A 22,625-nucleotide genomic window follows, 5' to 3' on the forward strand; every position below is an offset into this window, starting at 1 on the left:
CTTAGTTTCATGAAAGATGGAAAATAGTAGGAAACTAGACCAATGAGTTAAGAGGCAATTGAAACGGAGGATGAGAAAAAAAGGGAAAAGGAAGAGCAAGAAAAGTGATCTATGCTTGACTAGAAGTACATATCCGTGTCTCTACGTTGCTTAGTTTATAAAGAGCCAAAGGGACTCTTTTCTGAGTGTGTGTGAAGGAACTCTGCACTAGCAAGTATAGGGACTGGTGAGTGGTTGTACTGGTGATTGTCGTGGCGAATGGTGTTAAACCAATATGGAGGGGAGGACAAGAATTAGCTTCTCGTGAGTTAGTGCCACAAGATAACTGATAACCCTGAGTTGGCTGAGATCACCCAAAAAGATAAGCAATGATGACTGGGGAAGAGAGACAAAGGAAGAACTACGACTCCTGTGGGGGAGACAGAATGAAGGACAGTCAGAGGGACCCAGATAAATCAAGATCTAGTCATCAGAGAACAAGGTCCAGGGAAAAGTTAATTCATTTCGAGGAGAAAGAATCTGTACCTGTAGCCTTTCAAGACGCTTTTAGATACTTTAAATTTATTGAATACCTTTTATTGGCGTTCACCATAAACGAGAGGCCTACAAATATATCCCAGAGGTGAGTTTTTGGTCTAATTGACTCTAATATTCGTTAAATAATCTCCTAAAAGCCCACAAAATGGAATGTAGAAGGATAGAAAAACAAAAGACAACACAGGTCTTTGTACAGAGTTTACACTTGAACTTTAACAACATGGAACCAGAAACTATTAAAAGGCACAATGAAAGGCTCTATTATACTTGAAGGTTCCTATGAATCACCTGGGGCTCATGTTAACATGTTGATTCTGCTTCATAGATCTGGGTGGGGCCTGAGAGTCTACATTGCTAACAAGCTCCAAAGAGATGCTGATGCTGTTGGTCCTTGAATCACAGTTTGGGTAACAAGGACCCACACAGGTTCTCTTTGGTAGGTGTTGGTGGCCATGCGTGCTCAGACACAGTTTGAAGGCTGCCCTCTGATCTACATCTTGGCTACCAGTTTATCACGAAAGCATGTCTCAGAGCAAGCTCTGTCACAGGGGAACATTTATTAGCCACAGGGCACAAAACAATCCTAAGCCTGTGCCAAAGGCACAATGAAGTCACAGCTCTGTCTTGAGTGCTTGGCTTGAGAGGCTGGCGATCCACACCTCTAACACAGTGGTTCTCAAAGTGTGCCCCGGATCGGCAGCATCAGCATCACCTGGAAGGATCCTTGTTAGAGATGCAGATTCTCAGGCCTTCCCCAGACCTACAGAATTAGAAAATCTGGGAATGGGGCCTGGGAATCTGTATGTTTAACCAGCCCTCCAGGTGATGTACGCTCACGTTTGAGAACCATTGCTCTAACAGCAAGATTCCGTCAACCATCTAGTTGAATTCAGGCAACCAAGAATCCAATGAGCCATAGCTGGATATTTTGGAATCTACCCTAGGGCACCATTTCGAAAGGTGGAAGGCCTGCTAGATTCTTCTCACGCCCTGTTAGTGTGAGGGCGGGGAGTGTTTCTAAACCTTTTCCCTCAGTCCTGATATTTTTCAGACCACTAGTATCACCAATGTGAGACCATCTAACGTTAATTAGGATAATTAATGAAACCTCTGGTGTAATAGGAGCTAAATATAGCTGAGGCACTTACAGTGGCCGCCTCTGGAGTGAGGCGTTTTGATTAATTGCTAGCTAACCACCCCTGGAGTGTGCATTCCTGATTAAGACAACTGACCGCCTCTGCAGTGTAGCTTAAGCTAACACACGCATACATCATATTGTACTGTCCATGTGAGGGTTTTTTTTTAAGTCTTACCACCTCCTTTATTAAGGCATAATTTAAACGCACTAAAATGTATCCATTTTAAGTGTACAGTTTGAGTTTTGACAAATCTATACACTCATGTAACCTCTATACCCATCGATATATAACATTTCAGTCACCAAAAGAATACCCTTGTTGGGGGCCGGCCCCGTGGCCGAGTGGTTGGGTTCGCACCCTCTGCTTGGGTGGCCTAGGGTTTCGCCAGTTCAAATCCTGGGCGCAGACATGGCAGTGCTCGTTGGGCCGTACTGGGGCGGTATCCCACATGCCACAGCTAGAAGGACCCACAACTGAGAATACACAGCTATGTACCGGGGGTCTTGGGAGAAAAAGGAAAAAAATTTTTAAAAATCTTAAAAAAAAAAATAGCCTTGTGTTCTTTGTGGTTACCCAGCCCCTACCCGACTCCAGGCTACCATCTATCTGCCTTCTGTTGCTATAGGTGTGATTTGCCTGTTCTAGAATTTCATATGAATGGACTCAAACAGTATTTACTCTTTATGTCTGGCTTCTTTTACCCAGCATAATGTTTTTCAGATCAATTTGCATTGTTGCTTTATCAGTAGTTAGTTCCTTTTTCATTGCAGAGTAGTATCCCATTGGACGACTATTCTATAATTTATTTATTCATTCTCCTATTGGTTTGTTTCCAGTTTTGGGCTATTACGGATAAAGCTACTATGGACATTCACTTATACATCTTTTTGTGTGGACATGTTTTTATTTCCTTTGGGTAAATATCTAGGAGTAGAATATTTGGATCATAAGATAGATGTATGTTTAATTTCCTAAGAAACTGCTAAATTGGCTTTCCAAAGAGGTCGTTCTATTTTTCACTCCCACCAGCAGTGTATGTGAGTTCCAGTTGCTCTGCATCCTCATCAGCATTTAGTATCGTCAGTCTTTTTGATTTTTACACTGAATATTTTAAAGTCAATTACAGGCATTGTTTTTCTTCCCCCTAATTTCAATTCAGGTTTTTATGTTTGTTCTCTGCAAAGGCCGTAAAGCTAAGAGTGTTGACCCAAGTGACTTGGATATGGGTTAAATTATTTCCCTTTACTAACCCCCAGTTAGAATTGATTTTGTGGGTGCCATGTAATTATGGCAGTTAGCCATGTTTGCCAGTGTGTTGTTTTCTTTCTTTCATTCATTTGTTCGTTTAGTCATTCAGTCTGTCAGTCAGTCCCCGAGCTGTATTAGACCTGCTTTTTTAGAGAGCAGTCGTATATTATGTCGCTGGGAAATCTGACAGAAGTAGGCGACAGTGTACTTGCCTTCAAGGAGCTTTTTGGAGCTGAGTTCCTGAAACAGAAATACACAGAAATGCTAGAAAAGAAATACAGCCCAGTGTATTTCAAGGCTTCCACAGACTTGGGCAAGGGCATCTGATCTACGTAGAACTTTCTGATAGGTAGGATGAGGTGCGACTTGATGGACAGGTGACTATAGAAACCACGGTAGCAGAAATTGTTGAGTTGTTAATCTGTGCTGAATGTTAGAATGATTGCACCTTAGCATATAAAGCCAAATGTTTATTTTAATCTCAGTTGTATTTTAAAATATGTCTCACAGACATACACATATGTTCAGTAAGAAATACTCAAAATGTTAACAGGGTGTATCTTTGGGTAATGGGGTTATGGATGATTTGTTGACTGATTTTATATTTTCCTTTGATTTCTAAGTTTTCCACAGTGAGCATGTTTAACTTTGATAATCAGAAAAAAATGTTACATTGCAACTTGATTGTTTGCTAAGGTTTCATAGCTATTTCACTAATATTGTCCCTGTTCTCTTTAATCTTGTGTAGCAAAGATTCACTACAATAGAACCAAGATTACAGTCTAGAAAATAAACCGTCTCTCTTTTTTTTTCCGCTTTGGGAGCAAGAACTACACGAACGCCCTGCAGGCTACGCCACTGTAGTCCTTCATGGAACTTAGCTCTCCTGATTGTCAGAGAACAAAAAGACGTTTTTTTTCTTTCCCCACATTGACAGAATTTCACCTCCCGAAACTTGGGGCATATACAAGAGATTTTTTTCTCCCAGCCTATGTTTGTTGTTGTTATAGCTGTTGGCAAATCGTTGGGAGTTTTTGTCCATGCTTTCTTGATGAACTAACAAATGATCTTTGTTTTCCCTCTTTTTTCTTCAGCTGACCTGAATAATGTCAGGTTCTCAGCTTATAGGACTGCCATGAAACTCCGAAGACTGCAGAAGGCCCTTTGCTGTAAGTATTCACCAGTGCTCGAAATACTTGATAGTTATTCTTTGCTTAAAAAAAAGTGGGTCGAGGTTATTTTCATTTGGGGAGCGGAGAAATAGCTGTCACCAGCCCAGCTGTAACATAGAATTCATTTTTTAAAAGTATCTTTGGCCTAATGTTCACCTAGACTATTTTGTTAGATTGTTTAGAATCATTCCTGTCACCATTCCTCAGCTACTGATGTTGAATTGATAAGATATTGGCAATTTTTATTTTCCAGCTAATGGCATAGGCATCCAGCATTATCTTTATGAAACTTGAATGATCTCCTCCTATTCTACCTTTTTTCTTCTTCTTACGAAATGTATTTAGTATCTGAAGGGTTGGTATTAGATTGCCTTATCCAAACCAAAGTTCACAGATGTGTGTTGTTTTTTAGCTTGAATGCTCATGTTCAGATAAATGCTGTGACAGAAGCAAGATGACAAGATTGTTCTTCTGCTTTTGCTAAACTTCATACATCAGTGGGAAAATCCTGAAGTGTCATACAGCTCTATCTTTTCCTCAGATAGTTTATATAACTATCTGTATCAGCAAAGGGAATTATAGTATAATATTGTTTGAGCGCCCATGTACATTGATGTCATGACCATGAAACAGACAGGCACAGTCCCTACCCTGATGGAACTTAACAGTCTAATGAGGGAGATACAGGGTGTCCATAAGTCTGGAGACAGATGAATGCACATAAGATCATCAAGAACGTCTACAATCTGTGAAAAATAAAGTGATATTGTCTCTATTTCCAGGCTTGATGGGCGCCCTGAGGAAAAGTAAAGAGTAAATTTCAAAGGCATGTATTTAGTCATGTAACGGTGGAAGAATGAGGTAGCAGCTAGTTGTTGTGAGGTTCGGAGAAGGTTTGCTTGAAGAGGTGATATCTAAGCTACATGAGTTCAGAAGGGTAAGCAGAGCTCACTCCAGGAAGTGTTCTTGTCAGACGGAATAGCACGTGCTGAGGCATGGTGTCCAGAGGCGCATTCACGAACTGAAAATACTTTCACGTGGCTAAAGCACGGAGTTCCACGGAGGGGTTCTGGTGAACTATTTGCCTGGAGAGAGAAGTTGGAAGCAGATTGTGAAAGGCTTTTTAAACTTAAGTGAAGAATTTAGAGGTCAGTGGGGAGCCACGCAGGGGGTCGACATGATGGCCTTTTCGTTTAGAAAGATCATTCTGGCTAAGGAATAAAGCGTGGATTTGGGGGGTGGGGGTGAGTGGGTTGTGTAACTGATGGGAGAGAGACTTGCTGAGCAGTTTCAGTAATCTAAACCAGCAACATGGTGGCCTGAATTGGCAGAGTAGGAATGGAAAGAAGTAGAGAATTGAGAAATACTAATGCGGTGGAATTGACAGGCCTTAGCAATTAATTTGATTTGCTGGGTGAGGGGGAATCAAGGAAGATGCTTAGGTGCTTGGCTCGGGTGAAAGGTGGACTTGCCCGGTAGAGTTGGACATAAAGCTCTGGTGCTCAGGAGAAATATACAAATAATATTTAGGAATCATCAGCATGGAGATGCTCAGGGAGAGTATAGAGTGAGAAGGGTATTTAAGACAGACTATGAACAATATACAGAAGAAACTGCAGAGGAATGGCCAGAGGGGGAGAAGGAGAATACCAGGAGGTTATAGTGCCGCATACCGCGTGGGAAGAAAGAAGAGGGGCCTGCCTCTAGGGTCAGATGTTGCCGGGAGGTCAAGATGGAGTTGGCGAAAGAGCCCGTTGGGTTTAGTGACAAGGAGGTCCTTACTAACTTTGGTGAGATTTTAGAGGCATGGTGGACATGCTAAAGTGGGCTTAAAAGTAAAGCAAAAGTGGGAATGTGAAGACGGTTGGCATGGACAGTTCGTAGAGAAATTGAGTTGTGAAAGGGATGGTAGTTAGCTGGAAGGGGCTGAGGAATTAATGAACTGGACATACACATAAGTTGAGAGACACCTGAGTCTGTTTAATGAATATGAGAAGAAGAGAGGACAAGATTGAAATTATTGGCACAAGAGGAGATAATAAAACAAATGTGAGTTCTCAGAGGATGGGGTAGGTAATCCAGAACCCGAGAGAAGGAAGGGGCACCTCTCTTCCACTGTAATGGGTAGAGCTGAGGAAACGATCTTTGCAGGGCCAGGGAACTAAGGAGACCTGTTGGCAGGAAGGTGAGGGGTGCCCATGTAGAGGTTTCTGTTTTCTGTGTGAAGGTGGAGAGTTCCTGTGCTGCAATTAACAGCGGAAGGTGAGGAAGTTGAGGTTGGGCTTATCTTTGTGGAGAACGAGAGAGAGGGCTAATTTGAGAAGCAGCATTATGGAGCCCAGAGTTGGCTGAGTATACTACAGCAGCACCAATCTGCGGGGCCGCGGTATTTCTCCAGGCACACCAAGCAGTCAGGAGCTGAATGGCTCTGTCCCCGGGGAAGGCAGAGGACAGCTGGGCTAGAGAAGTGAGGATTTGGTCAACAGAGTGGTTAAGTAGTTAAAGTGATGCCTGTCAAGTCTGTGTTGTGTAGGAGAAGCTGTGAATTCAGGTGGAAGTTGGTCGTTAGGAGGTAGGAGGATCAAGAGGCCAACTATCGAGGGAGGTAGAGGAAGTAACTGGAAGGCCGAGAAGCTATGGTCAGAGAGTAGCATAGCTAAACATTATTTCAGAATTGGAACAGGTCCGGGTGATTAGGTCTAGGAGTTGACCAGTTGAGTGGGTGGCAGAGGTGGTGTAGATGTGAATCTCCGTGAAGATGAAATAGGAAGTTAAGGAACGGAGAGGCTAGAGTGACGCGTGAGTCATCCATGCCAATGTTGAAATCATCCAGAACTGGGGCCAGGACTGGGGAAGAGAGAAGCACTGTGAACCCTGGCTGCCAGGTCTTCAGGAATGAAGGCGTCTGACCAGGGGGTCTGCAGAGGGTAGCAATAAGATGGACAAGGAGCGTCGCTGGCATGTGGTTTTGTACACGGAGATGGAGAAGAAACATCCTAGCAGTGGAATTCTTTGGAAGGAAAGAGTAGGCTTCTCCTCTTCATCTTGGTCTCTCCGATGCTTAGCACAAAGCCTGGCACAGAGAGGGTTTAATATGTTTTCGTGGAATGAAGGTAGGAATGAAAGTAAATTAAGGCCTGCATTTCCTTATAGCTTACAGTGTAAAGCTATCATTTTTCAGTTATATAGCTGCCAAGTTTAAGTGCTTTTTTTAAAGGGCTCCCCAGGCCTAGCATTTCCTTAGGGACGTGTTAATGTACCAGAGCTGGAAAGAGGCAGTTTGGATGGGGGCCGAGGCAGAGGGCTGGATGGAGAGTCTTCTGCCTCTTGTTCTTCTCCTGGCCCTGCCCCATCCCACAGATACTACTTTGCATTGGTAAAGGGGTAATTATGAGCTAGTTATTGTAAAGGGCTATAGTATATAGTATATTCCTGTGAGATCCTAAGAGTTCAAAAGAGAGAATCAGCTGTTCCAGGTTATCCTTTGAAAAAGCCTAGAAATAGACGAGATGGAAAACCTTATAATGACCGTCCCTTTCCATAATGTTCCTTTTGACTTTGGGTTTAGGCATTATTCACTTCTTCTGTTAGAAAATTATTCTATTCAAAAATGTGTCTCATTTTCTATCATTTCAATTGATATTAAAATTTCCAATAAACGTTGGGAAAATTGGGGAATTTGATATTATAAAAAATGTTGGCCATTTGAGGTTGTAATCTTGTAATAAAGTTAAGCTCTGAATGTAGAATGTGGAATTTCCACTTTTAAGCAGATTTGAAATTCTCAGCACTTCCTTTCTGAGCATGGCTTTTCTCATATTTGGAAAAGATTCAGGTATAGCAAAATTAGGGTGTATTTATCTAAATTAAGTACTGCATTGTCGAGAATGGTAGGAGGGTTCCATGTGTAGTATGAATATAGAATGAAGAGTTCACCAATCCTTTTATTATTGAAAACATGTGTGGTCACATTACTTCACTGTTCGGTGGATGATATAAGAATTTCCTCTTAATTTTTTATTTGCTTAGGTTTATCTTCCGGCCTTTCTGTCATTTCTGTGCCTGCAAAGCCATGATAAAGAGCTATTGTCTGTGGTGCAGGCAAATAAAACTTGTCCTGGTTAGCTTTTCCAACCGAAGGTCACTTCCACTCACTCTTACTTTAATGAAAATTAATGATGTTATCTCCATGATTTCCTGATGCCAGTGAAGAGTTTGAATTGCAGATGCCTTAGAAAATATGCAGAGCTACCACTATTTAGCTCTTGGTCTTATTTTTTTCACTTCACTATCAAAGCTTCAATATTGCGGAAACCTGAATAATGCAATTTTATCCACTATAGAGAATTTGCTATTTAAGTTGAGAGCATCGCCATTGGCCTATAATGTCCCCAGTTTGTAATCGGTTTAATGTTGCATGACTCTATACTGCCTTTCAGCGCATTGTGAATGAAAATGAAGCTCGACAGAAAAGCAGAGACAAAGAGAAAATCTTGGTGAGAAGGATTTATGAGGTGGTCCATATGGCTGATCCTCCATTGAAAGTTATGAAGAAGAGAATCTAAGCTTTTTCTTTCTCCTTCTGTAGTTCGGATGGCATGCTATAGATGTGTGGCTTCTAACATTAAAAATATAGCCACCTTCTAAGAGCAGAAATAAAAATGCGCTTAACAAAGCACGTGTATTTAGTTTATTAGTGTGTGGTGGGTTGGAGAGAGCCCAAACCATAGGGCTAAATATACTGCAGTTGATAAATGTGACAAATATTCTGCAAACAAGAAATAGAGAACAATGTGCTTCTGTTCAGCAACGAAATCACCCAGTAGAGAGATTTGGTACAGCCTGGCGTTGTCTGAATAAAGGCACGGCTGCTGGACTCACCCTCACCATGACCGACCAGGTGAACAGTATGCTCCTTTCTTGGTAAATGCACCTCACCTTTTGAGTGTGGCATTAGACAGGGTTCGGTGCTAAAGAAGACTCCCAGGACCCACAATAACACGGCTCACAAGTCTACAGTCTCTTGCAGGAAAAGGCTACAATAAGGGCAACAGCCTTAAAGTCAGGCTATGCATCCATGGTCACAGGCTGCCTCACCCAGCAAGGGCGGCCCGAGAGGCCAGGGTAACTATTTTGTCCCTCTGCCACAAAAATCTGCTTTTCCCATATGCTATGTATTATTTTTCACTTAGCTTAGTGGCCAGGTCTCTGTTATTTCAGAATGCAAAATACCTCGAGGACAGAGCCAAACTGATTTTCTCAGCTCACATGGTTTGACAGACACTGATGCTCAAAGAGAGGGGCCTTGCAACAGGACCCATGTCTCTCCCAGGGGAAGCACTGTAGTCCTGTTTGAAATTTGTCCACTACTCCTGAGTTGCACACTAGGGAAAGGATGGCTGGCCCTCAGTCATGGTGCTGAAGCTGTTAAGGAGCACCTTGTTGGTTCCATTCTCCAGTTAGCATTGGTTCCATTTCCAGTTAGCATTCTGGGAGGCTTGCCGTCCTTATCCTTCTTCCTGGCATTGGATGCCCTCAAAGTGCTCCCTTTGCACTGGGAGGTCTTTTCCATCAGTTTATCTTTTCTCATTCAGAGCAAATTCGACCTGCCCAGCTATTCCTCGCCCAACTCCTAATTCTCCTAAGGTTCTTTTATTTCAAGTGGTCCCACGCTCTTTGGTCCACCAGACGTGTTGTTGCATTTGGTACTAACATCTTTACTATTCCTAGGAGATAAATTTGAGATGCAGAATGTTGGGTCACCCAGGCTAACATCATCTGAATAGTAGTCACTTCTAAATGGACGTTGGTGTGGGCGTGCCACAGAAGTTTCTATAACCATCCACATCACATTTCTAGCTTTTCAATCTCAGGGAAGTAGGCCCAGCCAATTAAACTTAATTCTTCCTCAATGATCCAAGTGTTCCATTTGTTCCTCCACCCGTTTGTGGCTTTCATCACACAATAACGGGGCAAATAACCACTTTTTCTACACATAATATTGCGACTGATGAGACATATAGCATATAAACCTTCTGCTGTATAGCCAATACCTTTCTTAAACCTTCATCATCATAATTAACGGCCACACAATGCTCATTCAGATTATTATAAATCAGGGGTCTCTAGATTTGACTGGGTAAATATTCCCGCAGGGTACTTTTCAACACAGGCCCTTAATGACAGATCTATCCTGTAAGACAAGAACCAGAAGACATAGCCACTTTAATATTGGTCCGTGGAGTCATAGTTGCAGTCAGAACTCTCATCTCTTCATCCAGTGTGCTCAGTAGATTGGCTCGCTGTCCTCTTCACTTCTTGGCTCTTTAAAAGGACATCTGAGTCATAGCTGAGGGAGTATATTATTCTCTTATTTTAAGCCTCTTTCTAGGCATCAACATTATGTTAGATTTTCCCTTTTTAAAACCCATTTGGTGGCTTTCTTCCCTTTGACAACAATCTTGCCTTTCTTCCTCATCATTAATTTTAATCCAGACCTCTGCCCACACAAGAAGTATGTCCTTTGGGTTCAGCCACTGGGCTGGTCCATATTTAGCTGGTGGCAAGAGACGACATGCCAGGACTTCGGCTTCAGTCTCTTCCCAATGGTAAAGGGTCAGATGGGAACAGTACAGAAGAAAGGTATTATCTTGTCCTCTAGGCAACAAAACATCTGCGACAGTTAGCCCCCGCTGGGCGAGGTGTGGGGAAGGAGTAATCCATTCCATCAATCCCTGTGGAATTCTTGCACTTATGTTTCAACTAATAGCCATAATATCTTGTCTTGGAATATTACCAGCCTTTGAGACTCTTAATTGTCGCCCCAGTCCAAGGACTACTGGGTATGGCATGGAAGAAGAAAACTGTGGCGCAGTAGGGAACACCTGTAAATTCCCCACTTGAATTATCTTTTTAATTGTAATTGGTCTCACAGATGTAGCCCATTTATCAAAAGTGACAGTTGCCCAGGTTCCTTTGGCTGGAACTCCACCTGCAGGCCAGAGAGGGTGAAGCTCAGCCGAAGGAGATCCTGAACTCAGCTTTGCTGATGCAACCAAGGAACTGAATTTTTAGCAGTCCTGCCATCAGTTTGCAATTCCCTTCTAATCCATTTTCTTAGCTCCTGAAGTTCAGGTTCTACCATTTCCAGATGCTGCTAGAACGTTGTATTATTGATAACCAATTTCAAAGCGTGTGCTACTTCAAACCAGGGGTAGCTTGACAACCAGCAATGGTTCATTTTCATCTCTTTTATCAGAATCACCTTTTTATCTTTTGAAATAATACCTTAGCCATATTTTTGGCTAAGGATGAATTGGAGGTCTTCTAAAGAATCTCACTTCTGACACTGATTGCACTGGCCATGGCAGTTAGGGCTCAGTTGCTAAAGAAGACTCGCAGAACCCAAATGACAGTTCTTAGCAATATACAGTTCATTACAGGAAAAGGCTACAATATACCAAAAAACATTAAAATGAGGTTCTGTGTCACACCCACAGGCTGCCTCAGGGCATAGGGTCCAAGAGCCCAGGTGCTGGCCCCAAGTGCTCTCTCTCTGTAAGGGCCGTACCCGGATGCACTTTCTCTCAGACCAGGAACCACCGATGTGAGCACAAGCCACATCCTTGGAAACCAAGGAGTGTAATTGGAGTCTTAGCCAGGTTTCCTTAGAGCCTGCTGGTATCCTGGGCATATTCTTCCTACGTAGCCAGTCCCAAACCCAGTGGCCTCCACGGGTCTCACTGAGATCGGGTAAAAATGGCCAGTGTTACTGCTAGCAATAAACAATAGTGATAACATGTAACCATGGCTACACATCAACACGGTAAGTCGCTTCTTTTCATTGCATTGATCTAGGCTCTGCATCGTATAGCTATTTTAGCAGAACATCTCATGCCAATTCCAGAGCCTCTAGAATTAATCCTTGCAGCACAGATAACGACATCAAAGCACACTGACTTTCTTGCTGGGCAAAGATTTGCTTGGAAAGTCCTTCAGTGTGAAGCGGAAGCTGCTGATAGAATGGCGCGATGTCACCGACAGCCTCCTCTTCCCACAGCCGCCTTCTGCTGCCTGGGCAAAAAAAAAGTCAGCAAACACATAGCAGTTATCCCATCATGACGCCCTCTGGCTCTGTCTGCGCTAATTAGGTGAAGGATTATTTCTATATTAACACAGTATCCAGATTGACCCATGGGATGAGCTTGGGGTTGTGTGGGCACCATGGGACTTGTATTCTCACCAATGTTTTGGTGTTTCTTTTTTCTCCGACTATTACTACTAGTAGGGAATGAGGAATGATTTTTTTTTTTTCTGTAAAGTCTATTAGGACACTTTCTGCCATCCACCTTTCTGCTTTTCGGTATGTACCTCCGTGAGGAACTGGAAAACCTGGGTGTCCTGCCATAACACCCGCAGCCTGTCTTATCTCTGGTCTCAGTTTTCTCAACTGCAAAAGGATTCTGAAGGTGCTTTCTAGTTCTTAGAGCCTATGCTTCTGTAAAAGACCAAAAAAAAAAAATTGCCTCAGCTCCTCCCTTGTGGCATATGTAGAAAGGAATAGAGGAATAGAGTTAGCATTTGGACCTAGAATGTTGAGAGGATGATTACAGACATCCAGAGCCTCAGGTACCATTAATGGGATCCTTGTGCTTCAGTCCCACTCTCTCATCCCCCACCTTTATTTTTTGTTTTTTCTGCACAGCAAAGAGCATCCTGGAGAGCCAGTCATTTTTGTTCTGTCCCCACCCTCTCTCACCCCCACAGCCCTCATGCAGGAGGGTCCTCACCAAATGGTCCCTATTCTTCCATGGTTTCAAAACCTAGAGCATCCTCTACTGTAAAAATACTTTTTGAAAGAGAGGGTATATTAGGGCATACTTGGGTTTTTCTATAACTTTAAAATGTATTTCCTAGTGAATACACTAACGCATGGAGATAGATATTTTTTTTTAATGGAAATTCCTAGCCTGAGGTGAAAGGATAGTTTCACAGAATTGCGTCTGCCAGTTGCTTGTTGAGGCTTCTAGAAACAGCTAATCATTATGTTTAATGTTTCATCAAAAAAATCTCATCTTTAAGATGCTCATTTTTGAACAGTTAAGTGTATGTCTGTGTGGCAATGAAATTGTCCCTATTGATTTTCTCATGTTTTTCAAGTCCATAGTATCAGCCATGTATACCTAAATAGAAGTCTTTTAAAAATTGTTCCCTGAAAGTGGAATTCGGTTTGATATGTTTGTATTGAGAAATGTGCTGTCCCATCTTCTGTGCTAGATCGTTCTTGTGTTTAACTGTACCCGGTTTTAGCAGAGTTCCCAAACAGTATTTCTCCCCTAACTGTGTCATCATCTGCTCCTGTTATTTCAGAGCAATTGCTTTGCTTCCGTCTGGAGCTATTTATACTCCAAATTTTCTGTTTTGTGTGTTACACATTCACCTGTACAGAGATCAAGGTAGACCCGATAAAAAGGAATTCGTGCAATTTTGCTGTTGGTTGCTTTGTTTCCATCACACCAGTAAATTAGACTCTAAATACAAAAGGGAGTCTAAAAATTCTCACTTGTTAGTTCTTATATCCTTGGATATTAAGCAAAATATTTGTAATGATTAAGGCAGAGTAACACAAAGAAAATAATAGAGAAACTGCAAACCGCCTGTAGCTTCCTTTAATATATAAACATGTTGGGAATATTGGTCTTTGGAAGAAATCCATTCCTCTCTTCCGCTAATGGGAATGGTGTGCTGTGTTTCTAAATGTTCTCACTGCCTGCGTCTAGAAGGGTGTCCTCGGAGGAAGTCAAGCACACAGAAGAGAGAGTAGAAGTTTGAGTCTCGTGTCCCTGAACCTCTCTCCAGTCTCCCACGCAGTCCCCGCTCGGCCTTCCCCTCCTCGTGCCTGTTTGCATTGTTGTTTTTTTAATTCGTTATTCTTTTCCCTACCTGTCTCCCTCTCAAATCAAGTTATGTCCCTTTCTGCTGCTTTAAACAAAGTCTCGGCTCCCATGTAAAGAGGTTATTTCTTAATCTTGAGAGTGTTTTTAAGCAAAAGGAGTGGGGTCTTTGCTTTCGTAGGATGAGGGCTCGTCCAGGGCACTTTAGGGAAAGTGGCACCTGGAAGCACAGAGCTTTACTCCCTAGGATGAAAGGATGAAAGATAAAGAAAAAACCTCCTGCTTCCACCACCAGGTCTCCTTCATGCTTTTTTAAAAGAGAAAAACATGCGCTACATAGGCATTAACATACATAGGTATTAATCACTATTTTTGTGGGTATTTTCCATTAACATTTAATTAGAACTAGCTGCAAATAACAAGTAAAGTACATGAAAGCCTTCAATTTGTGTGTTTAGTATTGGACAAGCTGTTCACCGACTGGGATGGCCCACGTTTATCTGCGGTTACATTTATAATTGTCTTGCCCCCTCCCCCTAGGTGTGTGAGAGATTTCCTTACTTACTATTGATTCTTTCTCTCGAAGGACTGAGAGTTCAGACGAGAGCTTAGGTGTATCAGGTGTTATAAAAGCCATGTTGTTGCATTTGCAATTTGGCTAATAAATTGGCTTTAGAGAAAAGCATCTTTCCATGACACTTGGGAATAAAGCTTGCAATTTGCTGATGTTGAACAAGGTTGAGGTTGCATTTTTGTCTTTCGGTATGTGATTAAATACCGCCTCAGATCAAGGGATTCCTCCCCACTCCTATCTTATGAAGTTCTTAGAGGACTTGAAAAGTCCATTATAAAATACAATTTGAAGGTAAAAGGAGAAGTCAGTGAGCCTCGGTCTGAAAACTGGATAGATTATGCCGTTACTGTAGTTTTTCTACAGAAAATTTTAGTGACGTTGATTGTTTTTTTTTCCTAATGTTAAGGTAGCAGAGAGATTGTGAGGTGACTGATATTTCAAGGAGAAAAAGGCTTAATGATTATAAATGCATAGCTGGAAATGGAGTTTACACAACCCTAACCACACAGATTAATCAAACTGACCTTGTCTGATACTAATTCTGTCATGCGCCGCATAACAATGTTTCAGTCAATGACAGACAGACCGCATGTACAACGGTGGTCCGTTAAGATTAGTCCTAATAGCCTTCGTTTGTAGTAGGCTACCATCTAGGTTTGTGTGAGTACACCCTATGATGTTCACACAACAACAAAATCACCTAACGATGCGTTTCTCAGAAGGTAGCCCCGTCATTAAGTGACGCATGACTGTACAAGAAAGTATTATCAGGAACTCGTAGGAAATCTCTAGTAAAACAGGTTTTTTTTCTGATTCAAGTGGAAATGACCCCGTTCACATAGAACATTACAGGTACCCTTAACTCTCAAATATTCCCCAAGACTTCAGGAATGGGAACTGTCTCTTTGCTCACATCTTCACTCAATGCCAGGGACATCTGAGAACATACTTAGATCCTGAATATGCGTCAGATCATCAAATTTAGAGCTGAGGGATGAAAACAAAACACTTTCAAGAGGGGAGGGTTCGGGTCTGGTGTTTACTAAAGGGTACGAGCCAGCCCTACCAAGATTCTCAAAGGAAAAGGAAGAGTAGTGAAAAGAGGATTTTTTTCCCCTTGGAATCACTTGTGGTTTTAATGTGGCTTTTGCAGTGGATCTCTTGAGCCTGTCAGCTGCGTGCGATGCCCTGGACCAGCACAACCTCAAACAAAATGACCAGCCCATGGATATCCTGCAGATCATTAATTGTTTGACCACTATTTATGATCGCCTGGAGCAAGAGCACAGCAATCTGGTCAATGTCCCTCTCTGCGTGGATATGTGTCTCAATTGGCTGCTGAACGTTTATGACACGTACGTATGGCAAGCTTTTTTCAGACTCTGCCACAGGAGGCTTAGTTTACAGAATGGTGACGGTGTAATTAGCATCACAACAGGGCCCCAGTCTAGAAATATGGGCCCCAGGATGAAAGTTTCGTGAAGCTGTGTGACCTAATGCTGTCCCTATGATAAATCGTTTCTGCATTTATTGGAGCTGAAAAATATTTTGATAAGCTGGGAGGTAGAGCTAGAAGGTAGATTGCTCTCAGATTAGAAAATAAACACCCTGGGATGTTCATTTTTCAAATCAGAGAGTGAGTCAATGCGTAGCCATTGGTTCTTTCCCTTTCTTGCCTGTGTATTTTGGCTTTCTCCATCTACTTTGGGGGGCTCCCTCTCCCTGGCGGAAATGGATGCGTTCCTCGAGATGTCGGCATACCTATCACCAGATCTGAGAAGTGTTAGACGATACTCAGAAGATTTTGGGGGAAGACTATGAATTGATAAGCCAAACAAAATGAAAACGAGCCCTTAACGCTGCCAATTCAGCTCCTCAAAGTGAGGAGGTTTCTTTTGAACAATGTTTTGTGAAGTTTCACTTTGGTCCCTCCATTCATCACTCTCTCTTAGAGAGCACTCATTTATTTCTTCGGAATTGCACACAGGAGAGAGCCCCGTTTCTAATTTTTGTCTTGAACTTAATGAAGACAGTTGAGGAAGCGAGCAGAAGGAGTTAGTCTTAATTTTGACTGAATTCTTCTTAGACCTCAAAATTCTTACATGCCTCATTTCACGTGTCAACAAGAACGTAGCCCCATTTGGAAGTCTGGGAAAGCTTTCCGAAAGGAGTTGCGTGTCAACTCTTTTGCCTTTGTTGTAGACATCTCCCACCTGCTGGATTAAAATATATACCTTTTTTGCTTTGTTATTTTGATAAAGTATTGCTTTTTAAATTCCAAGATCACCTGGCTATTGCAATCTGATAATTTTCTACCAAGCCTTTGAACACATTGGGTTTTAATTGTGGGTTACACCTACATTTGCTTGGGTAAGGGTTTGTATTTAGGTCTTTCCTCAAGTATATTTTGGTACCATTTTCTTTGCAGGTGACGTATGAATGGATTCTAAGTCTATGTCTTCCCTTCCAGTTGCCTGAAAATTATTTGGGGGCAATTTTAACTCCTGGAGGACCTGGTTTACTATATGAAGTCTATTTGTTAAACTCTGATTTGCCTTTTTTGGAGAAAGAAGAGATAACATCTTCTAGTGACAGTAATTTTGTTAATGCATTAAGATCCAGGATTTCTGTTTGACTAAGAGATTTAGTAACTTGTGCCAGTTGAAAGTTGAGCATATTGTTCACCAAAAATAACCACAATGGGGACCAGTCCTTTGCAATTTCTAAGTGCTAGGTGGGAGAATTATTCTAAAATCTTTTTTTTTTTTTTAACAGACTTCTAGGGTTCAGTTGCTTTCCGTAACAAATAAAAGCTGAAAATTATTGAAAGACGTTTGCTACCAAATGAAAAAATTTTTTTTTATTTTTAATCTTTTCCCATGGATAAAATGAACTTGTTAATAAATTTGTTATGCTGATATATGCTTATTTCAGCTTTAAGTGTAATAAAAGTGAAAGCGCACTTATATTAAAACACTGATACAGCAGTAGGTTATTTTTAAATTGCCCTTTAAGATCATCTATTTGAATGCTCTCTAATAGAGTGTATCATTTCTCTTATGGAGATAAACATTCATATTTTATATTATGTGTCATATGGCCTGAAGTGATTCATTTTCTTCTCAATAAGGGGCAATCTGATGGAAATCTACGAGTCTTGAAGAGAGCAGAGCAGTTAGTTGCTGGCAGTTTTTTTGGCTTCAATAGCCAAAGTACGTAATTTCCTTCAGTAACCAAAATAGCTTAGTGCAGAATATTAATTCTTCCACTTACCAACTTAAACCCAGGTGACTCTCTGTGGATGAATAGGAGGATATTTTTTCCTATTTTATGTAGAGCAACTCTTAGACTTCAAGTAAGGGCTTTGCAGAATTGAAAACTTGCTAAATGTTCATTGGTCAAATTTCCATCGCATTCTAGGTCATCAGCCAAGTAGATAAGGAACTCAGACAAGTTCTTAACAATCTTAATAAAACAGTGGTCAATAGAGTTCTCATATGCAAGGATTTTTTCTTAAACTGAGAAAGGTTTACCATCCGGTAAAGTGTCACTAATTATTTTCTGCTTTGATTATTTGTAATAGGGGACGAACGGGGAGGATCCGGGTCCTGTCTTTTAAAACTGGCATCATTTCTCTGTGTAAAGCACATTTGGAAGACAAGTACAGATGTAAGTCACGGGTGTGAACTCTGTATCCTTTTATTAACGTTGGCTAATTACCGCAGTCCTGGACGGGCAGTGACATAGTGTTCTTAATTGTCAGCAGATTCTCCGTGTAAGATGCAGAACTGCTTTTAGAGTGTCATAAAACTTGGTTTGTGCTGTGCCCTGTCAAACATTAAATTGCAGGTATTTAAATAGAGAATGAGGATTAACTTCTCCAGTTCAAGTGTTCTTTTACATTACCTTGACTCTGTCTGAATAAAACACGTGTTCCTAAAGGATCAAGTCTGATTTCCTAACCCCTTTGTGTAAGGCAGAAAAATAAATGTGAAGGTTTAATCCGTGCGCTTGCCTCCTCTTTGGAGTCTTTTTTTAAAGAGTCCTATCTAGCATTCACCTTCAGGAAACATTGTTTATTTTATGATCATCTTACTGCAGGTTGTACTGACATATCCAATTCTGTGACATGGTTAACTTTATTATTGGAGAGACAGCTTGCCATTTCTTACAGGGTAAATAGCACCTTATAGAATTTCCTTTTGATTGACCGTTGGGTTCTTCTGCTTAAAAATTTGTAAATCCAAATTAAAAGCAAATGCTATAGAAGTGATGGTTGAGATGAGCAACCATTCATTCCCACTGTGAAGGGCTGTACGTTATTTCCCCCTTAAGTGCTTATAAGAAATCTTTTCGGTAGGAATGTTAAACAAACCTAGTCTGTCTTGTCTGTTCTCTTTTCGCCTAAGGCCTAGCCTCTCAGGGATGAGGCAATGTGCTGAGCTTAAGGAAGGGCAGGAGGTAAAAGATGGAATTCCTCCAAAGCCACTCTGTGTCCGACTGCTCATTGCCCCCCTAGGCGCAAGCCACAAAATACACAAGCCCTTTTAGCTCTCACTTTTATATAGTTTCCACTTGAGTTTCCTCATTCTAAGAACCAAAGAAAAATAACCAACAGCTTGTGTTGTTAACCACTTAAAAATGTATTTTGGATAAAATACAATAGTTCTATGGGCTTTCCTCCTGTAAATATTGTGGTTGTGTGTTATAGGCTAGCTTATCCTCACTCCAGCCTTATCAGTGGTATAGTACCAGCATATTGTCATACTAAATTCAATCATTAAGGGAGTTTCAAGTCTGTTTCAAATAACTAGTAAGAGGGAACATGTTTTGAGGCCAGCGAAACAAAAATATTAACTGCAAACTGGGATATTTGAAAATAATTCATAATTTTGAAAAAACATCTGGGTGTGTGTTGGAGAGATGGTGGAAGGCTGTGTGTGAGATCTCAATTTGCTTATTGCCATCTTAGATATCTCATTAAAATATTTACTTTTTTAGAGTTTAAAGTGACTTGTGAGTAGGAAAAGCTTCCTTGGATTTACTTTTTTGGCAACTTTTATTTAAATACAAGGTATGATTAAAATTATTGTATTTCTGAGAACAAAACAGACATTGCCGGTGTTTGGTGTGTTCATTCATTCTGTGAACCCACGTATATTGGAAACCAGCAGTCCTCCAGGTACTGCTGTTCTGCTCTAGACACTTCTGGCGCACAGTTGACCAAGATATGGTCCTGTCCTCAAGGAGATGACCATTCTTCAGCTGCAAAGACAGACCCACATTAATTCAGTGACAGTGTAAAGTGATTTGAGCTACTTACAAATATGTATAGCCTCCTGTGGGAACACATACAAGAAACTCAGTGATCTTGTGACTTCATAAAGAAGTCCCAATGTCGCTCCATTTCTTCATCTCTGATGTTCTAAAGGGATGGTGCTTTGGGCCAGTTACATGCTTCTTAATGCTAAGACATTTATTTTATGATAATGGTTATGTCCTATATAAAATATATTTCCCAAGACGTTGTGTTCTGGCTTAGGAAAAATTCAGGTATCAAGACTGTATGTAAACTCTCATTTCTTTCAGGGCTGTAGTTTATTTGAAAGTTGGCACACTTCATATATACACAGTGATGCTTAACTTGATCCATAAAAGTAAATGTCCAGATTAGCATACAGTAGAAGGAACCCCTCTCTGGGGGATTATTGGCGACTCTCGAGAACTGGTACGGGCATTGAGTTGGTTGTTAGGTTCTGCTAGCATTTACTTGGTGCTGCTTTTGATTGTTGCAATTCTCTTCTTCCTTTTTTAGACCTTTTCAAGCAAGTGGCAAGTTCAACAGGATTTTGCGACCAGCGTAGGCTGGGCCTCCTTCTGCATGATTCTATCCAGATCCCAAGGCAGTTGGGTGAAGTTGCATCCTTCGGGGGCAGCAACATTGAACCAAGTGTCAGGAGCTGCTTCCAATTTGTAAGTTATTCGCCTTCTTAAGTAATATATTTATTCTTTTGTGTTTTAGAAATTAATTTTAAATGCCACGAAACTTCAGTTTCTCACATTAGCTCTTCTGTAGGCAGGCAGGTAGGTAGGGGATTTTTGATATTTGATACCTCTGTGGGTAATGGCTTCTGGAACTCTGGGTTTGGGGAGAGAGGATGGTGCAGAGGAGGGAAAAGAAACCTCTGCAGCAGGGTTACTAAGCATGGTCGCTAAGGTGCTGGGAGGGAAGGGAGTTCTCGGTGCCTCCGTGAGGGAGGAAATAAATCTCCAGCCGTAGAAATCCTTTGTAAATAGGAAAATGACCTTTAGGGGCCGGCCCAGTGACACAGTGGTTAAGTGCGCACGTTCCGCTTCTCGGCGGCCCCGGGTTCGCCGGTTCGGATCCTGGGTGTGGACATGGCACTGCTTGGCAGCCATGCTGTGGTGGGTGTCCCACATACAAAGTAGAGCAAGATGGGCATGGATGTTAGCTCAGGGCCAGTCTTCCTCAGCAAAAAGAGGAGGATTGGCAGCAGTTAGCTCAGGGCTAATCTTCGCTCCCCCCCCCCCAAAAAAAAGGGGGGGGGGGCTGGCCCCATGGCCGAGTGGTTAAGTCCGTGTGCTCCACTGCAGGCGGCCCAGTGTTTCGTTGGTTCAAATCCTGGGCACGGACGTGGCACTGCTCATCAAACCACTCTGAGGCAGCGTCCCACTAGAAGGACCACTAGAATGCCACAACTAGAAGGACCCACAACGAAGAATATACAACTATGTACTGGGGGGCTTTGGGGAGAAAAAGGAAAAAAAAATAAAATCATTAAAAAAAAAGAAAATGACCTTTATAGGTGAGTCTCTCAGGTTTTTTTTTAACCTAATTCTATCATTATAGCCTCCTTGTCAAGGGCTGTTGGTAAATAGTTGACATACCTATCATTTTTTTTAAAAAAGTTTTCCTTTTCTAGCTCTGACATTCCTCTACCCTTCCAAGGCCTGGATGGCGACTTCCCATAGTCTTATAACAAGCTTGGAAGTTTGTACTCTACTAATGTCTGTTCCAAGCTCGACACACTCTTGTCCATTCTCTTTCTTTTTTTCTTTTTTCTTTTTGGATGAGGAAGATTAGTCCTGAGCTAACATCCATGCCCATCTTCCTCCATTTTTTTAATATGTGGGACGGCCCACAGCATGGCTTGATAAGTGGTGCGCAGGATCTGAACCAGTGAACCCCAGGCCACCAGAGCGTAGCAAGCAAACTTAACCGCTACGCTACTGGGCCGGCCCCATCCATTCTCTTTCTTATCCTGCCCCATTGCCTTCTCCACACCATAATCAGTGCCCCCAGAAACACCCTCTTCCTCCCAAATGCCTGAGCGCTCCAGTGATCAACATTTAGGTTGTTTCTATTTTTTGATAAGGTAGGTAATGCTGCAATGAACATCTTTATGCACTCAGCTCTTTTCTTTGATTGAAGTTTTTTCCTTAGGTTAAAACGTCAGGAATGGGATTACTAGACTGAAAGATATAAACAGTTTTATGGCTTTTAATACATATTACCAGATGGCTCTTTGTGAAAAGTTGTTTCTATTTGCACTACCACTAGCGCTGAAGGAGTGAGATATTTGCAGTATCACGTTATTCACAGTGTTGTCATGGTTTTTTAAAAAATGCTAAGAGCTCTTTTTCTTTTATGGGGTTTCTCAATCCAGTCTAATCCCATTAACAACAGACTAGCTGTAGAGATACCTGGGTTAGACCTGCATGTAGTCTTTGACCACAGACTAGGATAAAACTATAGAAGGCCTCCTGGGCAGAACATTGTGAATATTTAGACATTTCAAGCAGTTTGAGCGTTCATTTAATAGTTAACTGCGCAAACTGAGTAAAGGCATCAGAAGCCCACGTATGTAGAGTTGGATTTACTGTTTGCATTGCTTTGCCCAAATTATGGCAAATTAGCTGTAAATGTAAAATAGATACGGAGAAATAACTGCATTTTTTCACCTCATACTCAAATCCCCCAAAATATGAACAGACTGTCACTGCCTCTAGATGTTTTTCTTTTTTTTTTTTTTTTTTTTTT

The 22,625-nt window shown here is 41.6% G+C and overlaps 1 protein-coding gene across 9 annotated transcripts in view; it reads left to right on the forward strand.

Moving 5' to 3' along the window:
- The window catches only part of DMD (dystrophin), a 2,273,580-nt gene that overhangs the window by 2,166,914 nt on the left and 84,041 nt on the right, over positions 1–22,625 (forward strand). For all 9 annotated transcript variants that reach the window (XM_046672830.1, XM_046672828.1, XM_046672833.1 and 6 more), the window contains 4 exons: positions 4,019–4,093; positions 15,717–15,918; positions 18,147–18,232; positions 20,379–20,536. In XM_046672830.1, coding sequence (XP_046528786.1) covers positions 4,019–4,093; positions 15,717–15,918; positions 18,147–18,232; positions 20,379–20,536 — 521 coding nt within the window. The remainder of the gene's footprint in view (positions 1–4,018; positions 4,094–15,716; positions 15,919–18,146; positions 18,233–20,378; positions 20,537–22,625) is intronic.

This window comes from Equus quagga, chromosome 10 (assembly GCF_021613505.1).
Source record: "Equus quagga isolate Etosha38 chromosome 10, UCLA_HA_Equagga_1.0, whole genome shotgun sequence".
Classification (NCBI taxonomy): domain Eukaryota; kingdom Metazoa; phylum Chordata; class Mammalia; order Perissodactyla; family Equidae; genus Equus; species Equus quagga.